Source organism: Lithobates pipiens, unplaced genomic scaffold (assembly GCF_037356315.1).
Source record: "Lithobates pipiens isolate NorthernLeopardFrog02 unplaced genomic scaffold, aLitPip1_a1.2 Scaffold_19, whole genome shotgun sequence".
Classification (NCBI taxonomy): Eukaryota; Metazoa; Chordata; class Amphibia; order Anura; family Ranidae; genus Lithobates; species Lithobates pipiens.
This window is the reverse complement of record NW_027507764.1, coordinates 239004902-239031409: the sequence shown is the minus strand read 5'-3', so window position 1 is coordinate 239031409 and position 26508 is coordinate 239004902. Positions and strand designations below refer to the sequence as shown.

Genomic DNA, 26508 nt, shown 5'->3' with positions numbered 1-26508 from the left:
GCGGGACTACGAGCGGAGCCAAGCAAGTCGGCTCGGTCTTTCGGCGGCGCTCGCTCGGTCTGTCTCGCAAGCTGCAAATGACACTGATCATTCTGCAATGATGGACAAGGCTGCAGATGCACACTGATAAGGCTGCATTGACTGGCATTTAAATTTAATTTTTTTTTCCTTAAACTTCCCTCCTAAAACTTTTTTCCTTAAAATTCCCTCCTAAACTTGGGGTGCGTGTTATACGCCGGTGCATGTTATACCCCGATAAATACGGTAATGTTAAGTTTCCCAAGTCTCATTTTAATTCTGTCCTCTGTTAACCATGGAGGTGCTTCCTGTGATGTGTCAGGAGGATAAACACTGCAGTATTGGTTACTGAAGCTCCCCCAATTCGCTCGTGAAGAATCAGGAGAAGAATCCAATACTTTCGCCATCTCCCCATTCTTTGTGGGGCCAAATATGGTCTGTCCTCCCTTTTTTACGGTTTACATAGTTAAAGGATTTCTTGGGATCTTTTTTGCTCTCCTCCATTATGTGTCTTTCATGTTTTTGTTTTGTTTTTTTAAACAAAAGTTTATTCGAGAAGAAAAAAACAAAGCAAAAGAATTACAGCATTCTCGTACATCTGTTATACATACATGAGGAATGGAGTATATCTAGTTTTTAACAGACACTAACAACTCAGGAGACATCCTTCCTCATAAGCAAATCAGCCCAGAACCCTTGTGTGCTGGATGTCTTCATGTTCTATTTTAGCCGTCCTTATTGCACCCTTACATTTCTTGTTGCATTCCTTATCGAGTCTGAATGCTGATGATGATCCCTCAACCTTGTATTTTTTCAAGGCCTTCTCCTTTGCTTTTATATGCATTTTTACATTGGAGTTAAGCCCTCCAGGACTTTTGTTCGCCCTTTTAAATGTATTACTCAATGGGATGCTTTGGCTAATGCCCTTATTTAATATGCTCTTAAAGCAAACCCATCTCTCCTCTGTGTTCTTTGTTCCTAAGATTTTATCTCAATTTTGCCTTCCAGCAAGGTTCGTAGTTTAGGGAAGTTGGCTCTTTTGAAATTCAGTGTCTTTGTATTCCCCTTATGTTTCCTATTTGTGTGATTTATACTGAAGCTAATTAAACTGTGATTACCTAAATTACCCCTTATTTCCACATCCGTGATCAGGTCTGTATTGTTGGTAATAAGTAGATCCAGTAACGCTTTATTTCTAGTTGGTGCGTCTACCATCTGACCCATAAAATTGTCCTGCAAGACGTTTAGGAACTGGCGAACCTTAGATGAATGTGCAGTTCCCTCCGTCCAGTCTATGTCTGGATAGTTAAATTCCCCCATTATGATAACACTTCCCATCCTTGCTGCTAATCCAAATTGTAATATGAGATCTGTCTCCCCTTCCTCCCTCAGGTTAGGGGGCCGCTATGGCATACTCCCAGTATTATTTTCCCCATAGCTTCATCCCTTTGGAGCTCTACCTATAAGGATTCCACCTCCTCCCTAGCTCCCTTAGTGAGGTCATCTCTCACATTCACTTGTACATTATTCTTGATATATAATCATACCCCTCCCCCTTTTTTACCCTCTATCCTTGCGATAAAAGGTATACCCTTGAATGGTTGCCAGCCAATCATGAGAGCTGTTGAACCAGGTCTCTGAAATTCCACAAAATCCAAATCTTCCTCGTACAACAGTATCTCTAGTTCACCCATCTTGTCCGCCAGGCTCCTGGCATTGGTGAACATGCCACATAGTTTAGACCGGTCGCATATTATCCTCTTATTTGCCCCACACAACCTCATTTTTTCTTTTTACCAACAAAACAAGATAATATATTTTGACGTGCAATGCGCTATTATATGCTAGTTAAAAAAAAAATATATTATATATATATATATATATATATATATAGTGTGTGCATATTATATACATATATATAGTGTGTGTATACACACACACACACACACACACACACACTGTATCTCACCTGAAGAAATGACACTATGCAACAATGAAAAGTAGTGAGTGTACAGCTTGTATAACAGTGTAAATTTGCTGTCCCCTCAAAATAACACACAGCCATTAAAGTCTAAACCACTGGCAACAAAAGTGAGTATACCCCTAAGTGAAAATGTCCAAATTGGGCCCAATTAGTCATTTTCCCTCCCCGATGTCATGTGACTATTTAGTGTTGCAAGGTCTCAGGTGTGAATGGGGAGCAGGTGTGTTAAATTTGGTGTTCTTGCCTTCACGCTCTACTACTGGTCACTGGAAGTTCAACATGGCACCTCATGGCAAAGAACTCTGAGGAGCTGAAAAAAAGAATTGTTTCTCTACATAAAGATGGCCTAGGCTATAAGAAGATTGCCAAGACCCTGAAATTGAGCTGCAACACGGTGGCCAAGACCATACAGCTGTTTAACAGGACAGGTTCCACTCAGAACAGGTCTAGCCATGGTTGGCCAAAGAAGTGGAGTGCACATGCTCAGCGTCATATCCAGAGGTTGTCTTTGGGAAATAGACGTATGAGTGCTGCCAGCATTGCTGCAGAGGTTGAAGGGGTGGGGGGCCAGCCTGTCAGTGCTCAGACCATACGCCACACACTGTATCAAATTGGTCTTCATGGCTGTCATTCCAGAAGGAAGCCTCTTCTAAAGATGATGCACAAGAAAGACCATAAACAGTTTGCTGAAGACAAGCAAACTAAGAATATGGATTTCTGGAACCAGGTCCTGTGGTCTGATGAGACCAAGATAAACGTATTTGGTTCAGAAGGTGTCAAGTGTGTGTGGTAGCAACCAGGTGAGGAGTACAAAGACAAGTGTGCCTTGCCTACAGTCGAGCATGGTAGTGGAAGTGTCATGGTCGGGTGCTGCCAGCACTGGGGAGTTACAGTTCACTGAGGGAACCATAAATGCAAACATGTACTGTGACATACTGAAGCAGAGCATGAGCCCCTCCCTTCAGAGACTGGGCCACAGAGCAGTATTCCAACATGATAACGACCCCAAAAACAACTCCAAGATGACCACTACTTGCTAAAGAAGCTGAGGGTAAAAGGTGAGGAACTGGCTAAGCAGGTCTCCAGACTTAAACCCTATTGAGCATCTGTGGGGCATCCTCAAATGGAAGGTGGAGGAGCGCAAGGTCTCTAACATCCACCAGCTCTGTGATGTCATCATGGAGGAGTGGAAGAGGACTCCAGTAGCAACCTGTGAAGCTCTGATAAACTCCATGCCCAAGGGGTTAAGGCAGTGATGGAAAATAATGGTGGCCACACAAAAGATTGACATTTTTGGCCCAATTCGGACATTTCCACTTCGGGGTGTACTTACTTTTGTTGCCATTGGTTTAGACATTAATGGCTGTGTGTTGAGTTATCTTAAGGGGGCAGCAAACTGACACTATTATATAAGCTGTAAATTCACTACTTGTGAGAGGTAAGTATAATGTGAGAGGTAAGTATAATGTGAGAGGTAAGTATATATATATATATATATATATATATATATATACACACATATATACACACACACACATATATATATATATATATATACATACATATATACACATACACACAATTTTAACAAGTGTAAAAAAAACAATTCTCTGGCAGCAGAAGGGTTAAAGCAGTATTTATGAAAATCTAGGTTTTAAAATAATTTGTCCCCCCAAACATCTTTGCAAAAATATGGATACCACAAGCTTATTGCTGGCATTTTCTATTTCTATTGCAAGCTCTAGAGCAAAACAATATCTAGCATGCAATTGTATTTTTTCTATATACCCGCAAATGAGCATTCAAAAAGATACATATAAAAGATGTGGTTGCAATAGCCAATATTGTTCCTGAAGGGATAGACTTCTGAGCATCCTTCAAATCTCCAGACCGATTAGAACCAGCCATGATACCTGCATTTGAATATTGAAAAATACAGCAGCTTAAGCTTTCATCTTTAATTGCATTGTGTGCATTGAGAGCAACCTTCACTTGTTCCTACTTTTACCATTATGAAAGGTCTCCTGTAGCATCATTGTTACTCAGCAAGTAAAACTTGATATAATAGCGGTTAGGCAGGTAAAAGGCTCACTACTTCTGCAAACCATTCATTCATGGCTATGTGTCAGGTAGAGGGTTTTTAGATTGTAAGCTCTAATGAGCAGGGCCCTCTGATTCCTCTTGTACCATACTGTAATGTAACTGTAATGTCTGTCTTTATTTTGTCAAGCGCTGTGCAAACTGTTGGTGCTATATAAAACCTGTATAATAAATAATAGAAGGTTTTAAATAGCAATACCAATTCACTTACTATAAAGGGATCTATTTGTATAAAAAAAATAAAAATATATCCCTGTGCAAATGTCTCAAGCATTTGCAAAATCATCACAAATTATCTCCGTAATCTGCCTGAAGTTTATTTCCTATGATCAAAAGCTTCATCTAGAGACCATAATGTGGTATTTTGCTGCCCGAGTACAGTATGTCAGGAAAATACTATGACCACTAGATGCAGCAGGCAATCACAGGCTACAAATGTATTACCAAATTATGGGGATTGTTTGTGCAAAGTTGGTGGGGAGCAGAGTGTTCCCATGCTTTTTTCTACCTTCTATGCTCCCTGTCTGACCTTACAGTAGATGCAGCGCAAATCCAATCCTATTGCCTAGTTTTCCACCAAACTAGGCACTGAGTGGCTCCTCTGCTGTAGCCTCAAGAGAACTCTCCCATTAATCTCTGTAGGGACACAGGAATCCTTATGCAGGAACATAGGGTTATACAGTTGCCTACAGGAATATTGGACACTATGCACAAAAAACTGAAGGACAGCCTTAGGGACTAGAACCCCTCCAACAACAGGCATGCTGTAGCTGAAGCATGTCGTTTGAAAAAACAATGGAATTAAACATGAGGGGAGGAACCTGTGTCCCTCAATAGCCAGCGTCCAATTTTTATGAAGGCAGCAAAAAAACAAAACAAAAAAAACAAAACAAACACACATTAGTGAATTTCTGTATACCTTAATGAACAAGAAAGGGGGCTACCTTGTCCCTCAAACGATGTGCCTAAACAAAAGACTAGTAGTGTATCTACGAGGAAATTGTAGAACAAGAAAAATGGTGAAACTAGAAGTTCAGGGACCCTTTCATAGAAACTGGGAAACCAATTTGTGGTCCAGTCATAAGAACAAACAATTATATTTCCAAAAAGATTCAGTGGCATTCAGATACAATTTGACTGGAGATGGGCTTTATTTGGCCTACACATCTGTACAGATAATTATGATGCTAAACATTTAGGCAGCTGGTGACCAATACTGCATCACACAAAGTTACACAAGAGCCACTTTAACTTGACAAATTTTGACCTGTTCAAGAGGGACTGGACTAGAAAGGCCAACACAAAAACTGGTTGAAAATCAAAATAGACCAGGGAACATTTTATCTGTTGTGTCCTTAAAGCAGAGTTCCAGGACAAACCTGAACTCCTTTGTAAACATAGGCATCCCCCCCCCCCCCGCTTTGGGATAATTTATTTTGGTTTGTCTTCATACCTTTTTTGTAAAGCTTATTACTTCTGTCCCACTGCGAGGTACGTCACTTCTGAGATGCCCTCCTTTGTCCATCCTCCCCATTGCCTTCTGGGACCTGTGTAGGTCCCAAAAAAACACCAGACCATTCAGAAAGCGCCGTGCCACTCGCGCATGCGCAGTAGGAACAGGCTGTGAAGGTCACAGAAGTGGCCAGCTACAACTGATTAACTCTGTCTTTGCCAAGCAAGGAGGAGCCCATGATGATCAGTGCAGCTGTCCCCAGCGTGAATTTGCCAGTTTTCGACTCTCCTCTTGCACCGTCAGCATGAGGGGAGGATTGACGATGCCGGTCAAATCCTGTTTACATCTGTGGTTGGACATAGCTGATCACTTGGTAAAGAACCTCCGTGATTGTCTCTTTACCCCGATCACTGTCGATGCACACCGCAGGGGGCCGTTCGGCTATAGCGCGTTCGCAAAGGGCTTAAATAAAGCTTGGACTATTTTATCAGTTAAGTCGATGCCCATTTCCTACATTTCTTAAGGTTTGCCCACAGTATGTACAGCGTATAACCTGGCATAGACTACTGCATCCTAACCCACATTAAATCAGGATTTTTAGCACCACAAGGCTTTTTTCCCGAAGCTGTGCACAATAACAGAAAATCAACCAGTTACTGTTGAATTGTCCGATTTTCAGCCAGTGTGTACCCAGCTTAAATCCTTCCCCAGACAAATCTCGCTGCTGCTGATACTCAATACCTCCACAGACATCTCACACTCCCTGACCCTTTATCCTTGTCCAGACACTTCAGCTCTGCAGACATCCTATCTCTTCACGGATAACTCATCCCTTACTCAATTCTACAGACTAATCTAGGGCCAGTACCCTCCACTCACACTCTTCTTGCTCTGTCCACCTGATAACGGCAGTGTGGATCTTCTGGCTATCAACATCATGTTGCTCTGAAAAGCTAGGCTCTTATACAGCAAAAAACAAAAAAAACACTTTATTCAGAGAAAACGGAAAGGAAATATTGCCTTCCAATATGTTACATTTGACAAAGATAAAATAGGTATCCTCTACAAATATACTGTATACTCCCCACTGTCACTGCCTCACAGCCACCACTGCTGTCACTTCACATACCACTCTGCTCCACAGCTCTGCTGCTGCCTCCCCACCATCCCAACCGATGCTCACAATCCTCAGTGTTGATGCTGTACAGTCCCATGACATGCACTTTTGCAGTCACCACTTCACAATCTAGGTTGAAGCTGTCACCTATTGCTATAGGGTCTGCCTTATTTACATGTGACTGTATGTGGTGTATACAAAATTTAGAAAAATGTGCAGTTGGACTTTGTGTGTGCCTCGATGCAGTATAGACAATAATTTATGACATTGTATTTTTTTTAAAAATTCATAAAGATATTTTATTTACAATCCTTGGATGACAATATTTAAAAAAATACAGTTTAAGAGAAAATACAATTTACTGTTATGTTGGTACAGGTTGTGCGAGTCCTGGTATAGAGTATCAAAGGTGTGGCCTACCTGTTTCGTGGGGACCCCGCTTCGTCAGGGCCTTTTAGAACAGCACAAACAGTAAATACTAAAGATGTCCTAGAGATACAAATTTGTGAAATTAGATAAATCATAAAATGCTATTAGATAAAATGTTAATAGTGCATATATAAAACATGAAAAACTCAGACATCGTTGAAGGACATTTTTAATTACCCTTTGTTATGGAGTACTGATATGGTAACATGAAGAAAGTTTTAAACAGAAATGCTGTTACAGGTCATGCTTATTTATGTTCAACTGTGTCCTATAGACACAGGAATATTTCATACAATATTTAATTTCTGTATGCTAAATTTGAATATCCATTCTCCGTTTCATCTCCCTGTATGAAATATTCATGTGTCTACAGGACACTGCTGGACATAAAAAATGACCTGTAACTGCATTTCTGTTAAAACTTTATGTTACCATATCAGTACTCCATACAAAAGGGAAATTATAAATGTCATACAATGATGTAGGAGCTTTTCATGTTTTATATATGCACTATTAAAATTGTATCTAATATTTTATGATTTAGCCCATGTCACAATTTTGTATCTCTAGAACATCTTTAGTATTTACATGCTGTCCGTGCTGTTCTAAAAGGCCCTGACAAAGCGGGGTACCCGTGAAACGTGTAGGCCACACTTTTGATACTCTATACCAGGACTCGCACAACCTGGAGCAACATAACATTAAATGTATGTTCTCTTAAACTGTCATTTTAAATACTTTCATCCAAGGATGGTAAATAAAATATCTTTAGGATTTTTTTAAAAAATACTGTCATAAATTATTGTCTATACTCTATTGAGACACACGCAAAGTCTCACTCCACGTTTTTCTAAATTTTGTTTCTACAAGGGACATTGCCTCTGTGTGAGTTATAATCATCTCACACTCACCCCCACACTCATTTACCTGTATGTGGTGTATAGGTCTAGAAGGGCATTACACTACCCCAACCATGAAGTTATCTAAGCACAAATTAGCATTAACACAAAAACATAATTAACTAAGAAGCTTTGTCCCTTTTTTCACAATAAACTTTATACAATATATATGGCTTATGCATAAGTCTTTTTAACCAAAATATTTAGACAGCAATAAAGTAACCTTTTACTATCCAATTATTTCCTTACCTGTCACGGAGGGAAAGTAAATTCCAACTAGCATTGTGAAGTATGTCATAATGTCTGTCAAGACATAGTTTTGATTGTATGCTTTCTGACTTTCTCCTGAAGCAGCTGATGTTTGGTTTCTCTCAATTATTGATTCTTTTGGACTATATGCACTCCACAGATTATCTGTTAGATTAAGGATATAACCATATTCTTGTTAGAAATTTAGAACAATCCAGGTTTGCTATATAATAATGTGAATAAGCATCAATATGCATATATGTATTTTGATCATGTTGAGATAATGGGCAAGAAGCATATCTGTGATGATCAGTAGAACACTGCCTGTTGAGGCTAATGGGCTTGGAAGGTCTTGGAAGGTGCAGGGACTAGTAAGACTAAACTAAAGTCACTAAAGTCCAGATAAACAAGAACAAAAGACGGTTTTGTGCCACAAGAAGGTGGGAGAAAGGTGATGGTGATGGATTAAAGATTCACTGGACATGGCAGACAGAAAACAAGAAGATGGTTACCACTGCTAAAGGTTTTGGTTCACACTGCAGCTGGGAGGTTCGCTTGCCGAACACCCATTTGCTCATCTGTTCACACAAGATTCTCCATAAACTGTACACAGTGCACAGGTCTCTCTCATATTTCCCCTGCTGGTTGAATTTTCTTGGACTATAGTGTTAGGCTATTTTCACTATTGTTGAATGTTAAGGCTCATGGTCCAATGTTCTTCTGGCTACTTTTGTTCTTGGGAAGGAATGTTAGGGAATGTTACATTAGCCCAGCGAAAGACAAAAAAAAATATTAAACAAAAACATTACAATTATAAATAGACCCCTTTTATTTTTTTTAAACCCTATTGATGAAATGGTAGGTTTTATTATTCAGTATTTCACATTTAAAAAGAATACAATGCAGCGCTAAAAACAAATCTACATTAAAAGTAATTTAAAAAAGACTTGTATATGGCCTCTCTCTTGCCATAAATGATTTTAATTACTTAGTGTAGATTTGTTTTTAGCGCTGCATTGTATTCTTTATGCATTTATCCAAGGATTGTTATATATTGACCTTAAGTGTCCAGCTGCTTAAATTAGTATTGTAGTGTTTTGTTTTTAATGCGCTGACTGAACCCCCACTTTTTAAATGAGTCTTTCACATTTGTCTGAGGTGCTTGTATATTTAGAAAAGATTTGTCAGCCAGAAGTTTGGGGAGGAAGGCACCACACCCCATAAACTAGAAAGTACACAAGTGGGGACTTTTAAGGTGACAGTCAGAGATTATATACTACATCAGGTTTTAAAATTTTATTGAGTACATTAAAAGATTTTTAATTTTTTTTTGTTTACAGAATTTGAATGAAGATCAAATGTGATCCAGATATACAGTACAGCGATTATTGTGGATCTGTTTAAATATTGCTTTGGCTATTTTTTTAGATCCTTATTGTGGCAATATGGTTCTCCTATGACACACTGATATCCTTTTGATGGCCCCTATATGGATACATACTCACCTGATGGCATTTGCGGGGCAAGAGCACTCCTCCAGATTTATTGTAAGAATGAATTGATTAATGTATGAAACAGACAACAGAGCCATGTGATATTGTCTCTAAAATGTGAATTCTTTTTGTCTACAGTTAACATACTGTCCAGTAAATTAAAATTTTCCTGAAGAAGTCATCTTTTGGCGAAACATGTTGAGCTGTACTGTATATCTGGATCACATGTGATCTTTATTCAAATTCATTTTTTTTTTAAAAGCATCTTTTAATTTACTCAATAAAATTTCATATGAATTTTAAAACCTGATGTAGTATATTATCTCTGTCTGGCACCTTAAAGTGGAGTTCTGCCTGCAAATTTTTTTTTTTAAATCAGCAGCTACAAATACTGCAGCTGCAGACTTAAAATAAGGACACTTATCTGTCCAGGGTGCCTGCAATGTCCTCACCCAAAGCCCTTGGCTCAGGGTGGAGGTGCCTGCATCTTCAGTAAGGGAATCAGGAAGTGAAGTCTTGCGGCTTCACATCCCTTTTCCTACTGCGCATGCGTGAGTCATTCTGCACGTTTTAAATGGTCCCTGGTGTCTTCTGAAAACTGTGTCTCTCTCAGAGGACAGCGGGGTGGGGGGAGGAGGGGAACAGAGGAGGGGCTGGACATGGTGTAGTTGGCCGCGGATTCTGCTGTGCTCTTTTGCTAGAATTGGGAGAAAATACCTGGATTAGACAGAAGTTTTATTTCTGGGTATAACTCTGCTTTAAAAAAACTTACCTGTGTCTGGCCTGCCCCCACCCACTGAAAAACAGTGCTCCCCGTTGGAAGCCCCCATCACCTCCACCGAGAAAGAGTCCACAGTGAAGTCTTTGCATAACGGGAAGAGCCCTGGCCCTGGCCCTGATGGGTTCACCAAGGCATATTATAAACAGTTCCTACCTCTGCTGTCCATGCCGATGTGCAGCTACATTAACTCCATAGCAGACGGCAACCCAATCCCCAGCGAAAATCCTATTGGCCCATATTTCAGTAATACCCAAAGAGGGGAAAGACCCCACTATGCCCCAAAGCCACAGACCTATATCCCTTCTTAATGTGGACATAAAAATTCTAGTTAAGATTCTCGTGACCAGACTAAAACATTTAATCCTACTAATTGTCCACCCAGACCAGACAGGGTTTATCACGGGCCACGAGGCTAGAGACAATTCTATTAGGGAAATCCACCTTATACATTGGGCACATGCCTCCCCTGAATCCACCCCCCCCCCCACCTAATCCTGTCCACCGACACAGAGAAAGCCTTTGATAGGGTGGACTGGACTTATCTATGTGCTGTGCTAGAGGCCCTGGGCCTTCGTACACATATGCTAGCCTGGATCATGGCTCTGTATTCGGACCCGAGTGCTCAGGTCAAGGTCAATGGCTTTCTTTATCCAATATTCCCAATCAGAAATGGCACGAGACAAGGAAGTCTTCTTTCACCACTCCTGTTCGCCCTGGTGCCGGAACCATTTATGCGCACTATCAGGGGGAACACAGATATTAAAGGACTTAAGGTGGGCCACACGGAGCACAAGCTCTTGGCATATGTTGACGATGTGCTCTTCCACCTAACGGACCCCCTGATCTCTCTGCCTAATCTGAGTCGAGAATGCCAACACCATGAGACTCTAATTTCAAAATCAATTACACAAAGTCAGAAATATTACTAATCCAATAGCCACCCTCCCTGGCTGACAGACTACAAACTGCCTTCCCATTCACTTGGACTAAATCGTCCCTAAAATACCTAGGTATATAGCTGATGGACAAGTTTGACACACTATATAACACTAATTTCCCTCCCCTGCTGACAACTGTGAAACAAGACCTCGCCCGGTGGATCAAGACACCTTTCACTTGGATAGGAAGACTCAATATAAAAAAAATGAATATTCTCCCGCGTGTATTGTTCTATATGCAGATGGTGTCCGTGCTCCTACCTAGGAGCTTTTTTTCCCCAACTATCCAGTCTGATATCAACCTTCGTCTGGAATAATAAGAGGCAGAGAATAGCACTTAGACTGCTGAACTGCTACACAGAGACGCAGGAGGTCTGGGCCTCCCAGACACTCAAAAGGTATTATATGGCTATTGCCCTAGAGAAATATATGGTGGGCAGAAACCTGTCCAATGCCCCGTGGCTGGCCCTGGAACACAGAGAGCTGTTGTATTCTACCTCTCCACTGAAGATCCAGGCATTGAAAACCTGGGATCGACTCAACGCTAACATTATGCTGGCGCCCCCCGTGTCCCCACTGGCCCCTCTGGGAGGCTGTGGTTTCCACCTGGAGAACAGGTGGTCTTTTTTGGTCCCTGGGTGGACAACGGAAGCGCCAGTTGTTGCAAACTAATGCAGGATGGCAAGTTAATACCTCTTAGAACCCTTTTGAGACCAGACAGGGAGTTTCCCTATGGATTTTTGGCTCTATAGGCAACTCCTCTACTTTTTTAAAACACAAGGGAACTCCATACGGAATATCTTCACCCTTACGCCCTTCGAAAACCTCTTCATAGCAGAGAAACTGACCCCACACTAGGGTCTCAGAACTTTACCAACTGCTTAGATCTGCAGCTTCCACAGTGAAGCCCTCATACATCAGGGCCTGCGAACGAGACTTGGAGATAGTTTTTACCCCGGCCCAACTATCCTCCCTATACCAACTGACCCGATCCACCTCAATCGACTCTAAGATGCAGGCATTGAATACAAGATACTACTACGCTGGTATCATGTACCGGTAGACTTGGCAAGAATACACTCATCCACATCAGACAATGCTGAAGGGGCTGCGGCCACAGGGGCACCCTTCTGCACATCTGGTGGGAATGCCCGGCGATTAGACATTACTGGGAGGACATTAAGTCCAAATCAAAGAGATTATGGACATAGACATTCCTCTCTCTCTCTCCGGTCCACTTTCTGCTACACATTCCCCCCATGCCAGTGAGCCAGTACAAGAAAAGCGTGCTGCCCCACTTACTAAATGCAGCTAAACGGCTACTTCCCATATTCTGGAAGCGCAAGCAAACCCCAAGTAGGGAGGAATGGTGTCGTAAAGTGAGTGACATTAGAGAGGCTGAATATTGGATTGCCACCTGCAGAGGTATCAGTGACCGCTTCACCGCAACCTAGCAGACCTGGGATGTCTCAAACCGGGGCCATATACTCTCCAGCTTGGATGGTGCCCTACTGGAACTTGCAAACCCGTCCCTATAGGGATGACCCCGAGACTTTCAAATGGAGACCAAGAGACCTAGCACACTACGTTATTTAGTTAATGGGGAGGGCAGGGACGGGACGTTCTTTTTATCTCCTTCTAGCTCTCCGGCAAGTGTTGAGATATCGACAGGTCTCGGAGCGAAGGCGGAGTTGGACGCTAGATTCCAAGCATGCTCTATTCTACTCTTCCTTTTCCCCCTCTATTACCCACTACTACCCTATGTTTCAACTGGACATGACCGCCTGCCCACAGGTAGCTTATCTGTCAGTCATCGGGTGACAGATGAGAAAAAGGCGAGCCGGCCAGCCTAACAAATTTAGGCAGCCTGACACCATGTGACACCCTGACCTGTAAGCGGGTCCGCCACAGTGGTGGAGATGCCAGGGCAAGGGGAGTAACGGACGGAGGGCGATGAGGGGTGAGGTTAGTTGGGGAGCCGGCCAAATTTAACATGCACAATGACTCCTATTGGGAGGACAGACTCTTCTCACGCTCGTTAGATGGTCGGGTGGTTAAAGCCCGGCTCGCCCTCTGAGCAGGCCGAGGCCCTGCTGCTGACCTGATAACTGACCTTTTTATATTATCAATGGCATCAAATGTCCTTTTGTGTGAAAAAACAAAAGAAAAGACCAGTGTACTACTTGAAGCTGCCACCATTGGCAAATGTTTATTGAACTGTATTACCCGGTTGATAAAAAAAAAGCATGAACCAAATTTGCACCAGCAGGGGAAAAAAAAAAAACCTTCATGATCCTCCACACGGCAATCGGATGTTCCCTGGATCAACTATACCTATAAATGTTGGTATCCAGTTATATTATGTACATTTAGGAAGGAACCCAGGCTTTTTTTTTTTTTTTTTTTTTTTTTTACAGAGCTGGACATAACCAGCTCTTGAGGGAGTCTATTCCACATCTCTTACTGTGGAGAAGCCTTTATTTGGAGATTTCCTCCAGAGTGCGCCCCTGTCCTCTGTGGTTACCTTAAAGCAAACAACAATGAGTTCACTCTATGGACCACTAATTATTTACTTATACTTGTTGATCTTATCCCCCCCCCCCCCCCTTTAATCTCCTCTTCTCAAGAGAGAACAGATTCATTTCCTCTAATCTTTCCCTTTCTAATCAGTTTAGTTGCCCTTCTCTGAACTTTCTCTGGTTCCCCAATATCCCTTTTGTGAACTGGTGCCCAAAACTCAACTGCATATTCCAGATGAGGCCTTACTAATGATTGTACAGGGGCAATAGGATATCTTGCTCTGTCATGTCTATTCCCTTTCAAAACAAGAAAAGGACTTTGATTTCTCTGGAAACCGCCGCCTGGCATTGCATGGTATTATTAAGCTTATGATCTTCCAGAACACCCAGATCGTTCACCATTCATTCCCCCAGTTGCACTCCCCTTAGTATGTAGGATGCATGCATATGCCTAGCCGATAAGTGCAGAACTTTGTCAGTGCACACAGAACATTTATAAATAATAAACTTTATATGCAACAAAGCTGCCCAATTAAACGGTGCATTGAGGACAGCTTGTAAGCTGGAGACATCCTCTAAGGATGTTTTTTCACTGCATAGCTTGGGGTCATCTGCAAAGACTGAAATTGTAGTTTTTAATCCCAGATCCCATATCATTATATCCTAGACCTCATATACTATTAACTCTTGGGTAGTAGATTTTAACTTTGACCCGAGGAGGGGATACTATATTGATATGGAGATGCCAACAGAGTATGCTAGGAATCTAATGAGGTCTGAGTATATCAGCAGCCTGAGCCAGTTTGGTGCAATGAGAATCATCAGAATTCCCTCCATCTTGATCCTTCAGAGCTGACGAGGAAGGTGTTTTAGAGGGGGAACAGCATACACCAGTTTGAATTGATTCCATGAAGACACCAGAGCACCCGTGCAAACGATAGAGGATTCTTGGACCTGGATACAAACCTGCTCACTTTGTTTTTGAACCTGGAAGCTAAGAGATCCAAATCCAGCACCCCTCCATCTGTGCCAGAGGACTCTAAACACTTCAGGGTGAAGGGACCATTCTCCAGAGTCCAGACACTAAGGATTGACGAAGTTTGATTGCCAATTTTCCATGCCTGGGGTATGCATGGTGGACTAGATCTGATCTGCTTTTTTTGCATCAAAACTGATGGTTGACGTAAACCACTGTACTGTGTGTTCGACTAAATTCTGGCCTAGATGGCTTTGCAATCAAGAGGTCCAGAGTTGAAGTAATGGCCAAATTGCTCTGAGCTCCAGAATATTGATCAGAAGACTAGCTTTCTTTGGTAGCCAAGTCCCTTGCAATGATAAAATATAAAAGATCTTATCGCAGCCCAATAAACATCCATTGTACAATTTTCCAAACCAGTGGGAAGAATTTTACCAACTCCAGAGCTGGATTTATGATTGACATGGCCAGGGAAAGCCTGATCAACAAACCAGGGAGCAACAAACTAGGGACTGAACCAGTCTGTCTCAAACTGCCAGAATGTTGACTTGCTATGGTCTGGAGCTCTATTGGGCATATGAAACTGCTTTGAAAGCGGCCACTATTAAGCCCAGAAATCTCATGCAAACATGGAGGGTCGATAGTCCATCTTAACTTCTGTAAGGTCTGGACACTGTCTGATATAGTCTCTGTGCCGACTGATCCCTCAAAAGAAGGTTGCCTAGATATCGCACTATAGGAATGCTCTGAGAATGAAGCAACAAAAGAACAACCCAAGGTGCAGTGGATAAGCCAAATGGAAGGACGCCAAGTTGGTAATGAAGTTTGCCCACTGCAAAATGCAGGTAGTATTGATGTACCAGGCCAACGAGGACATGCAATTAAGCATCCTTAATGTCCAAAAAGGCCAGAGGAAAGCAATGACTGACCCGGTGAATTTATTGAAGATTAATGCAGGAGGAAAGTGTCAAGAACCTTCAGATCTAATGTGAGACGGATGCCCCCTTTGGCCTTGGGAACAGTTGACAGGTTTGAATAAAGTCCTATAACCTTTTCCTTACTGGGATTATTGCTATGACCCTTTGATAGCTGCACCAGAGCAGCTTGGAGGTGCACCAGTTTTTGAAGGGAAGCTAAAATTGCGGCATATAACATCTGTTTTTACACAAAATATCCTGAAAGCAGATGGCCGTAACAACCAAAAGACATCACCACATCCCCTCCCCAAACTGAGAAAGATCGCTCCTTCTGCACTAGCGATCAGATATACTACCAAGCATGTACTAAAAGGTCTCAAATCAGGGGAACTCACAACTGACTGCTGGAGCAGGGTTATCCAGCTGTTGCAGATGCAGCTTAAGGGTCCTAATGGGATCCTTCGTCACAAACGCTGCAACAAAGGCAAGTCTGCTTCTCTCCCTCATAACTGACTTAGGTGTCCGTTTAGTATATTTTGATATTTTACATCTCTGGAGTTCTCTGCTCTTCTTAGAGATATTTGTTCTCACCCATGTGGCAGTTTAATATATCATGTAGATCACTTCTCCCACTGAGAATAGAAGTGATCTACAAACGCTCTGAGAACCCTGAACGGCTTCTGTTTCTGTAATCTCACAATAGCTCAGGAGATTTCAGTATCAGAATCCCAAAGTGAAATACGAAGCACTCCACATACACTGCACATATTAAGTTAATAATAAAGATATAATCCCCCTACCCAATAAACAGACACCCCATAACTGTAAAACATTCTAATTAATACGTAACATATGTGCATATTTATGCGAATGGTGTATTCTGAAATGATAGTACCCTATTTGTCATGCAGATATGCACCATTCATATAAAAACAATAAATATATATATTAAATAGTTCAAAGTAATTTTAAAAAAGCATAACAATAAAAATATTAATTAATTAATATTATATAATTAATTTATATTAATATTAATTAATATTAAATTAACAATTAAAATAATAATAAATACATAATAATAATAAATATAAAAAATAAATAATACCGGCGTATTAACATATACACTTATGCAAACGCAGTGTATACTGGACTCATCTGATGCTCTGAATTTTACAGCCACCTTGCGTTATCAGCGATGCATCATCTGCGCAGCTGTCAAAATTACAGCATCAGTTGTACTTCTGTAGCCACAACACTGCCTTTATATATATGCCTATATATATGTGTATATCTGTGTGAGTGTGTATGTGTGTGTATGTATGTATATATATATATATATATATATATATATATATATATATATATATATATATATATATATATATATATATATATATTAGGGGTGCAACAGATCGTCACTGATCCGTGATTCGAATGGGTCACCCTGTTCGGATTGGCACACGCAGCGATCCGCGGTCTCGGCCTTAGGAAAGGTCGTGGCTTCGGCCTAGCTCTGGAGCGGCAGCTATCTTGGTGCACCCATCAGCCGTTTACGATTTGATCACTCTGTCAAATGATGGAGCGATCACTTGTAAACAAACGTCGGTTCCTCTCTCCCTTCTGTAAAGTGGAGGGGAGAGATCGGATAGAAGCAGCGCTGTGGGCTGGATCTGTAGTGTCCACAGCGCTGCTCTGTAACAATTGCAGTCACAGTCATCCCTCCATACTCTGCCAATTCTCTGCAATTCCCTGCCAATACCGTGCCAATAGTCTGCCATACCCTGTCAATACTCTGCCATACCCTGCCAATAGTGCTATACCGTGCCAATACCCTGCCAATACTCTGCAATGCCCTGCCAATAACGTGCCAATACTCTGCCAATACCGTGCCAATACTCTGCCAATACTGTGCCAATACTCTGCCAATACCGTGCCAATACTCTGCCAATAGCGTGCCAATACTCCGCCATACCCTGCCAATACTCCGCCATACCCTGCCAATAACGTGCCAATACTCTGCCATACCATGCCAATAGTCTGCCATACCCTGTCAATACTCTGCCATACCCTGCCAATACTGCCATACCCTGCCAATACCCTGCCAATAACGTGCCAATACTCTGCCATACCGTGCCAATACTCTGCCATACCCTGTCAATACTCTGCCATACCCTGCCAATACTGCCATACCCTGCCAATAACGTGCCAATACTCTGCCATACCGTGCCAATACTCTGCCATACCCTGTCAATACTCTGCCATACCCTGCCAATACTGCCATACCGTGCCAAGACCCTGCCAATACTCTGCCAATAACGTGTCAATACTCTGCCAATACCGTGCCAATACCATGCCAATACCCTGCCAATCCTTTGCCATACCCTGTCAATACTGCCATACCGTGCCAATACCCTGCCAATACTCTGCAATACTCTGCCATACCCTGCCAATACTCTACCATACCCTGCCAATACTTTGCCATACCCTGCCATACCCAGCCAATACTTGCCAATACCCAGCCATACTCGGTAATACCCAGCCATACTCAGCGATACCCAGTCATGCTTAGCCAATTATTATTTGCTGATCCGAAAAATGATCCAATCCGTGACTCTGATCCCAGGAACGATCCGTTCCGTGAGTTTTTTGAAAATATATATACACACATAAATATAAATATATACACACACAGAGATATATATATATATATATCTGCATGTATATATATACACATATAAATATATGTATATATGTGTGTGTGCGCGCGTGTATATATATATATATATATATATATATATACATATACACATATACACACACATACATATATATAATCTCTGTGTGTAATTGTATAGTTAATGTATTTGTAACCTGCTGTTGGTGTATTTTTCACTGCAGTTAAGAAAGTTTTTACTTTCATTTTTGGCCACGGGAGAAGGAAGAAGCTATTCTCTGGCAGAGATCTCCTGATATCTCCACCTCTGGGCTGGAGAAGCCAGAAAGGAGAACTTGAAAGAGAAGCACAGAGAAAAAGTGGCATCTCTGTTTACTAAACATGCCGTTTCTGTTGCAGTCAATGCAGCCGTTCTGTGTTCTGAGATGAGAAGACAAAAAATAGTTCTCCAGCACTCATCTCGGTATATTAAACCTGCAATGCTCTGAGATAAGCAGAGATCATCCTGATCTCAGCTTATCAAAGTTTACTAAACGGACACCTTAAAGTAAATGTGAACCCCTGACCTTGCAAAACAAACTTCGTTTAAAAATAGAAATGCAAGGCAAAAAAGTTTGTGCACATATATAAACAAATACATTATAAATACTTTTTTTTTTCTTTTGATCACATTGACCTCTGTTCTCAGCTGCATAAGATGTTTATAGAGGTGGGGGGTGGAGACTGGATGGGGCATGTCAGTAGAAGGGAGAGGAATAGCAGTACACTGATATTTCCAGTGATTAGCTGTGCAGGTGGGGGGAGTCAGCAGAAGTCTGACCATTGGAGTATAGGCAGGCAGAGGTTCCAAGCAGAATACAAAGGAGAAAACTGGCTATGTTGGGAAGGAAGTGTTTCCATGCCTGGTGTGGTCAGTTTGAAATATGAAAGCAGAGGGACTGGCAGGATCACTAAATATTTCACACAAAGGAAGCAATACAAGGAGGAGAACATGATACTTTGTATTATAAGTACACGGTACAACAGACAAATATTACGAATTTGAAAATGTTGGGGTAACAGACTTTAATCACTCACCAAGTATAACCCCACTAGAAATTCCAGGAATTCCTTGTATTTCAGTAACATCATTTGCCAAAAAATAGCCGTCACAGGATGGACTGTGGTTTCCAAATGTACAAAATTTATTCCAAAAGAAATCATTAATTGTATCATTGGAAATGTTTTTGGCACAAACATTAAGATTTCGTGCTGCTAATACACGATTACCTAGAAGGCATATGCTGTAAAATATAAGAGTATGTTAAGCATTACTAAGTATTAGAGAAATCATGTATTTGATATGAAAAGGATAGGGAATGCACACAACACAAGTCCTAAATAATATACCTGAAGATTATCATATGAAATTAAAAAAGAAAAAAGAATGCATACATATTAAAATATGGAGTTTCTGGAAGTACCTACTTACAGTCATGGCCGAAATTGTTGGCACCCCAGGATTTTTTCCCAGAAAATCAAGTATTTCTCACAGAAAAGTATTGCAGTAACACCTGTTTTGCTATACACATGTTTATTCTCTTTGTGTGTATTGGAACAAAACAAAAAAAGGGAGGAAAAAAAGCAAATTGGACATAATGTCACACAAAATTCCAAAAATGGGCTGGTCAAAATTCTCAGCACCCTTTCAAAATTGTGGATAAATAAGATTGTTTCAAGCATGTGATGCTCCTTTAAACTCACCTGGGGCAAGTAACAGGTGTGGGCAATATAAAAATCACACCTGAAAGCAGATAACAAAGGAGAGAAGTTCAGTTAATCTTTGCATTGTGTGTTTGTGTGTGCCACACTAAGCATGGACTTCAGAAAGAGGAGAATGAACTGTCTGAGGACTTGAGAACCAAAATTGTGGAAAAATATCAACAATCTCAATTTCAAGTCCATTTCCAGAGATCTAGATTTGCCTTTGTCCACAGTGCGCAACATCATTAATACGTTTGCAACCCATGGCACTGTAGCTAATCTCTCTGGGCATGGACGGAAGAGAAAGCACATCATTCTACTGTTTACCGAAAATTGAATGAGGCCTACGAAGAAAAGAACACAGTACCTACAGTGAAATATGGTGGAGGTTCAATTATGTTTTTTTTTTTTTTTTTGTTTTTTTGCTGCCTCTAGCACTGGGTGTCTTAAATGTGTGCAAGGCATCATGAAATCTGAGGATTACCAAAGGATTTTGGGTTGCACTGTAGAGCCCAGTGTCAGAAAGCTGGGTTTGCGTCCGAGATCTTGGGTCTTCCAGCAGGACAACGACCCCAAACATTTGTAAAAAAAAAAAAAAAATGCATGGTAACAAAGTGCTGGAGAGTTCTAAAGTGGCCAGCAATGAGTCCAGATCTAAATCCTATTGAACAACTGTGGAGAGATCTTAAAATTGCTGTTGGGAAAAGTCGCCTTTCCAATAAAGAGACCTGGGGCAGTTTGCAAATGAAGAGTGGTCCAAAATTCTGGGTGAGAGGTGTAAGAAGCTTATTGATGGTTATAGGAAGTGACTGATTTCAGTTATTTATTCCAAAGGGTGTGCAACCAAATATTAAGTTAAGGGTGCCAATAATTTTGACCAGCCCATTTTTGGAGTTTTGTGTGACATTATGTCCAATTTGCTTTTTTTCCTCTTTTTTTTTTTGTTTTGTTCCAATACACATAAAGGGAATAAACGTGTATAACAAAACATGTGTTACTGCAATACTTTTCTGTGAGAAATACTTGATTTTCTGGGAAAAAATCCTGGGGTGCCAACAATTTCGGCCATGACCGTATATGAGTACACAATATCCATATTACAGTACACAAAAACATGGACACTACAGTTGCCATAACATGGTGCAGAATATACAGGTCTGTATTCATGGAATTTTCACATGTTTATCAACCCAAAAAAAAGTGAAAGCCTTACAAAAAGGTAAGTAATATCTAGCTTCAATGACCTGAAAAAGGCATCGCGTTGCAAGACCACAACAGTTTATTGCCATTGCAAAAACTCCAGCAAGCTGTTAAAAAAAGCAATTTTATGAACATATCAAATAAAATATAAATGCATTTATATAAGCATATTGTATGCAACTGTTCAACTAGATCCTGAGACTCATCTGTATTAAAACAATGGATAATATCTACTACTGTCCACTAGATAGGCAACACATGCTTGCTTCCCATGCCACTGCCTTGCCTGTTCCTTCTGAGCTATTTTTGACCAGGTGCAACAATGTCAAGCATGTATTCTATATCACGTCACAACTGCACTAAGGGTGTAACTAGATTCCCTAGTTTTTGTAGGCAGGGCACACTTGTCTTTGTACTCCTCAGCTGCTTGCTGCCACACATGTTCGACACCATCTGAACCAAATAAGTTTATCTTGGTCTCATCAGACCACAGGACATAGTTCCAGTAATCCATGACCTAAGTCTGCTTGTCTTCAGCAAACTGGTTGCATGCTTTCTTGTCCATCATTTTTAGAAGAGACTCTCTTACATAGTTACATAGTTAGTAAGGTTGAATAAAGACACTAGTCCATCCAGGTCAACATAAGTGAGTGTCTACAATTGTCTCCATCTCTGTACATTGTACATTGCACACTCACCTCAGTCCCTACCCTCCAGGAGCCCACAATACCCATTCATATACTAGGGCCTATTTTGGACAGAAGCCAATTAACCTACCAGCATGTCTTTGGAGTGTGGGGGGAAACCGGAGTACCCGGAGGAAACCCACGCAGGCACAGGGAGAAGATGCAAACTCCAAGCAAGTAGTGTCATGGTTGGGATTTGAACCAGCGACCCTTATTGCTAGGTGAGAGTGCTACCCACTACAACACTGTGCTGCCCTTGGGACAACAGCCATGCGGACCAATGTGATGCAGTGTGTGGAGTATGGTCTGAGCACTGACAGGTTGATGCCCCCATCCCCTTTAACCTCTGCAGTACTGCTGGCAGCCCTTATACATCTATTTCTCAAAGACAACTTTGGGATATGATGCTGAGCATGTGCACTCAACTTCTTTGGTCAACCATGGCAATGCCTGTTCCGAGTGGAACCTGTCCTGTTAAACAGCTGTATGGTCTTGGCCACCGCACTGCAGCTCAGTTTCAGGGTCTTGCCACTATTGCTATAGCCTAGGTCATCTTTATGTAGAGCAACAATTCTTTTTTTTCAGATCCTCAGAGAGTTCTTTGCCATGAGGTGCCATGTTGAAATTCCAGTGACCAGTATGAGAGGGTGAGAGCGATAACACCAAATTTAACACACCTGCTCTCCATTCACACCTGAGACCTTGTAACACTGAGTCACATGATACCGGGGAGGGAATATGGCTAATTGGGCCCAATTTTGACATTCTCAATTAGGGGTGTACTTTTGTTGCCAGCGGTTTAGACATTAATGGCTGTGTGTCGAGTTATTTTGAGGGGACAGCAAATTTACATGTTATACAAGCGGCACACTCACTACTTTACATTACAGCAAAATGTCATTTCTTCAGTGTTGTCACATGAAAAGATAATAAAAGATTTACAAAACTGTGAAATTTGTGGGGTGTGCTCACTTTTGTGAGATACTGTATATATCTAGATCAAGCTTTGATTTAGGTCAGTGCCAGGGTTAGTGTTTGGGTCAAAGGTACATTTTTTTTTTTTCAAATTAGTATCAGTGTCCGAGTTTTAGGTATGGGAAAAACAAAAAAACAACAAAAAACAAAATGTGAACTTTTGTTTTTGGGCTGAATTTTGGATACAAACAACTAACATACACATATGTAGTATTGCTGCGATTGTCAGGAGCAGGAGAATTTAATTTGGGTTGTTCTTTGGTGGAAAGTTATGGCAGTAGCAAGAAATACACAGCTAAATAAAAAAAATACATTTACTATTTTTATTATCAGTTTTCCTTTGATAATAAAAAAAAAATAAAAAATCAGGGAGCTATCCATTACAATTGAATAAAAATGAAAACCCAATTAGTCCTGAAAAAAAGCAGTGTAATCCACCTGGATGCACAAAGTAGTTGTGATGTTATGTACAGTTTTACTAACGCATGTTGAAGTTGCAAAATTGTGCTTAGATATTAAGACTTGTTTTACATTTAAGCGCAAAGGGGTTAAGTACGCTGCAATTGACATACTGAACTCAAAAGGGGCACACAACATAGTAAAAACATTGAGCACTTTGCAAGGCATGCACTGAGCACCTATAAAGAACCTGGCACCCACACAACCAAGAATATATTGAGCAAATTTGTCACTTTGCTAAGGACCTGGTAAGAACACTTGGTACTTTGCAAAGGTCATGTTATGCAGAGATCTCTGCCAGGACAAAGCTGACCACCTAAATTGCTCTTCCATGGACATGCTAACTACATCAGTGGTCATCAACCCTGTCCTCAGGGCCCACTAACAGGCCAGGTTTAATGAATTACCTAAGGGAGATGCAGACTATAATACTGCAATCACTGAGCAGCAAATTATATCACCTGTGATGTATTTCAGTTATCTTGCAAACCTGGCCTGTTAGTGGGCCCTGAGGACAGGGTTAATGACCACTGAACTACATGGATTACCAGATACATGGTAGGAACATTTGAGCACTTTGCAAGCTATATAAATGAAAACATACATCATTCTGCTAGGGACATGTTGAGCACATTACTAGGCCATGGTAAGAACTTTGGACAATCTGCTAAGTACATGGTTAGCACTCATTAAAGGATATACAAGTTGTCCACAAATGACTGGCATTGTTGTCTACTGAAATACGAATGTGTCATACCTGGGCTGATCAACTCCCCCTTTCTATTTTTACTAACTCGATTTTTACATTTTTACTAGCATATATAAATAATGGAGGGTGTAGACCATGCCAAATAAAGAAACATTAAACTGGAAACGTGGTACAGAACAATGGAATATAGGAATACATTTCTTTACTTACGGAAAATCTGGTGGATCAAATGCAGATTTGATTACTCCAGCATATATGGCCATAATGGACAGAATCACACAGGCAAGAAATACTAAAGCAAGTTTGTTTACATACTTAACACCAACAAATACTACTATAGCCATTATGGCAATTATGCATGTCCCATAAACTCTCATGTTGTTAAACATGGCTTGAGGATTATCTTTTTCTATCGGGAATATGGCAGCATTGGGTGATATATAAGTCTGTAGAAAAAAACATATACAAAGTATTATTTTCACATTTTAAAATAGTCAATTCTTTAAAGTGTCAAACTAGCAAACTTTAAAGTTTTTTTGCACTTTCCCTTCAGTTTTAAAGTGGCTGCATAAAAACCATGGCTCTATGCACAGACAAGGTTTGGCTTATACACCTCTGTTAACCTCTATAAGTAAGGAGGTCAGCATAGAAATGCAGAACGATTCTGTAATCAGACACAGTTTGACAAAAAAACATGGGGTGCAAATGTTAGGAATTACGTATATATGCCAACCTCAATCACCCAGAGAGATTAACAAATCAAAAGGAGCTCATATATTTAGGATGATGGCTGGAAACCAATCCAAACATAAAATGATAGTTGTATACCTTAACCGCTTGAGATCCGCGATATAGCCGAATGACGGCTACAGCGCGGACCTGCTTTGCCGGGACTACGGCGTGCTCTGTGATTAGCGAGTCTAGGAGACTCGCTAATCACAGATAGGAGCAAGGGATTGATCCCGGCCCCTTACCACATGATCAGCTGTCAGCCAATGACGGCTGATCATGTGATCACAACAGAGCCGGTAATCGGCTATTTTTCCTCCTCGTGCTGTCAGCGCGAGGAGAGAAAAAAAGTCTATTACCGGCGGCTGTGAGAGGGACTTCAGTCCTCATCACAGCGAGTGGGGGCCAGCTCATCAGTGCCCACCTGCCCCCTGCCAGTGCCACCCAAGTATAGGAAAAAGTGTCACCCATCAGTGCCCACAGTGCCACCCATCAGTGCCCACAATCTGCCTCAACAGTGCTGCACCTCAGTGTCACATATCCGTGCCTATCAGTGTCATCTACCAGTGCCCATCTGTGCCGCCCATCGGTGCCCATCAGTCCCATCTATCAGTGCCATCTTATCTGTGCCCATCTTTGCCCATCAGTGCCGCCTTATCTGTGCCTATCAGTGCCACCTTAACTGTGTCTATCAGTGCCTATCAGTGCACACCAGTGCCGCTTCATCAGCGCATTTCAATGAAGGAGAAAAATTACCTGTTTGCAAAATTTTATAACAAACTATGAAACATGATTTTTTATTTTTTTTTATTTTGCATCTTTGTTTGTTTAGCAAAAAATAAAACTCCCAGCTGTAATTAAATACCACCAAAAGAAAGCTCTATTTGTGGTGAAAAAATGAAAAAAAAAATGTAATTTGGGTACAGTGTTGTATGGCCGCGCAATTGTCATTCAAAGTGCGACAGCGCTGAAAGCTGAATATTGGTCTGGGCAGGAGGGGGGTTTAAGTGCCCAGTAAGCAAGTGGTTAAACACACTCCTTAAAGTAGAACTATACGCAAAACTTTTTTTAATTTCATTTTGGATAGAGTAAGGGAAAGTTATAACTTCTTCCACAGAAAGAACAGGAAGCGAAAGGAAATCCTTGCAAATGAAGGGAATCTCTTGGGGTCCCCCAGGTCACCAGAACTACCAGAACAAGTGTCCCCATTAGATGATTCCCGCTCCATTACTGTTCTGGGAACACCACAAAATTTGTGGTTTTCTATTACTTTTCCCAATGACGGCAGAGATAGCAATAAAAACCTGAAAGATGTTCTCATCTAGCTCCACTCTGTCCAAAACTAAAATAAAAAAAGTTTTGCCTTTAGTTATACTTTAACCATTTGCTTACTGGGCATTTAAACCCTCTTCCTGTTCAGACCAATTTTCAGCTTTCAGCGCTGGCACGGTCATCCAACG

The 26508-nt window shown here is 41.1% G+C and overlaps 1 protein-coding gene across 2 annotated transcripts in view; it reads right to left on the bottom strand.

Moving 5' to 3' along the window:
• The window catches only part of SLC12A7 (solute carrier family 12 member 7), a 684227-nt gene that overhangs the window by 358023 nt on the left and 299696 nt on the right, over positions 1-26508 (bottom strand). For both annotated transcript variants that reach the window (XM_077491822.1, XM_077491823.1), the window contains exons 7-10: positions 24530-24765; positions 19625-19830; positions 8250-8414; positions 3817-3915 (exon numbers count right to left, since the gene is read on the bottom strand). In XM_077491822.1, the coding sequence (XP_077347948.1) occupies positions 3817-3915; positions 8250-8414; positions 19625-19830; positions 24530-24765 (706 nt within the window). The remainder of the gene's footprint in view (positions 1-3816; positions 3916-8249; positions 8415-19624; positions 19831-24529; positions 24766-26508) is intronic.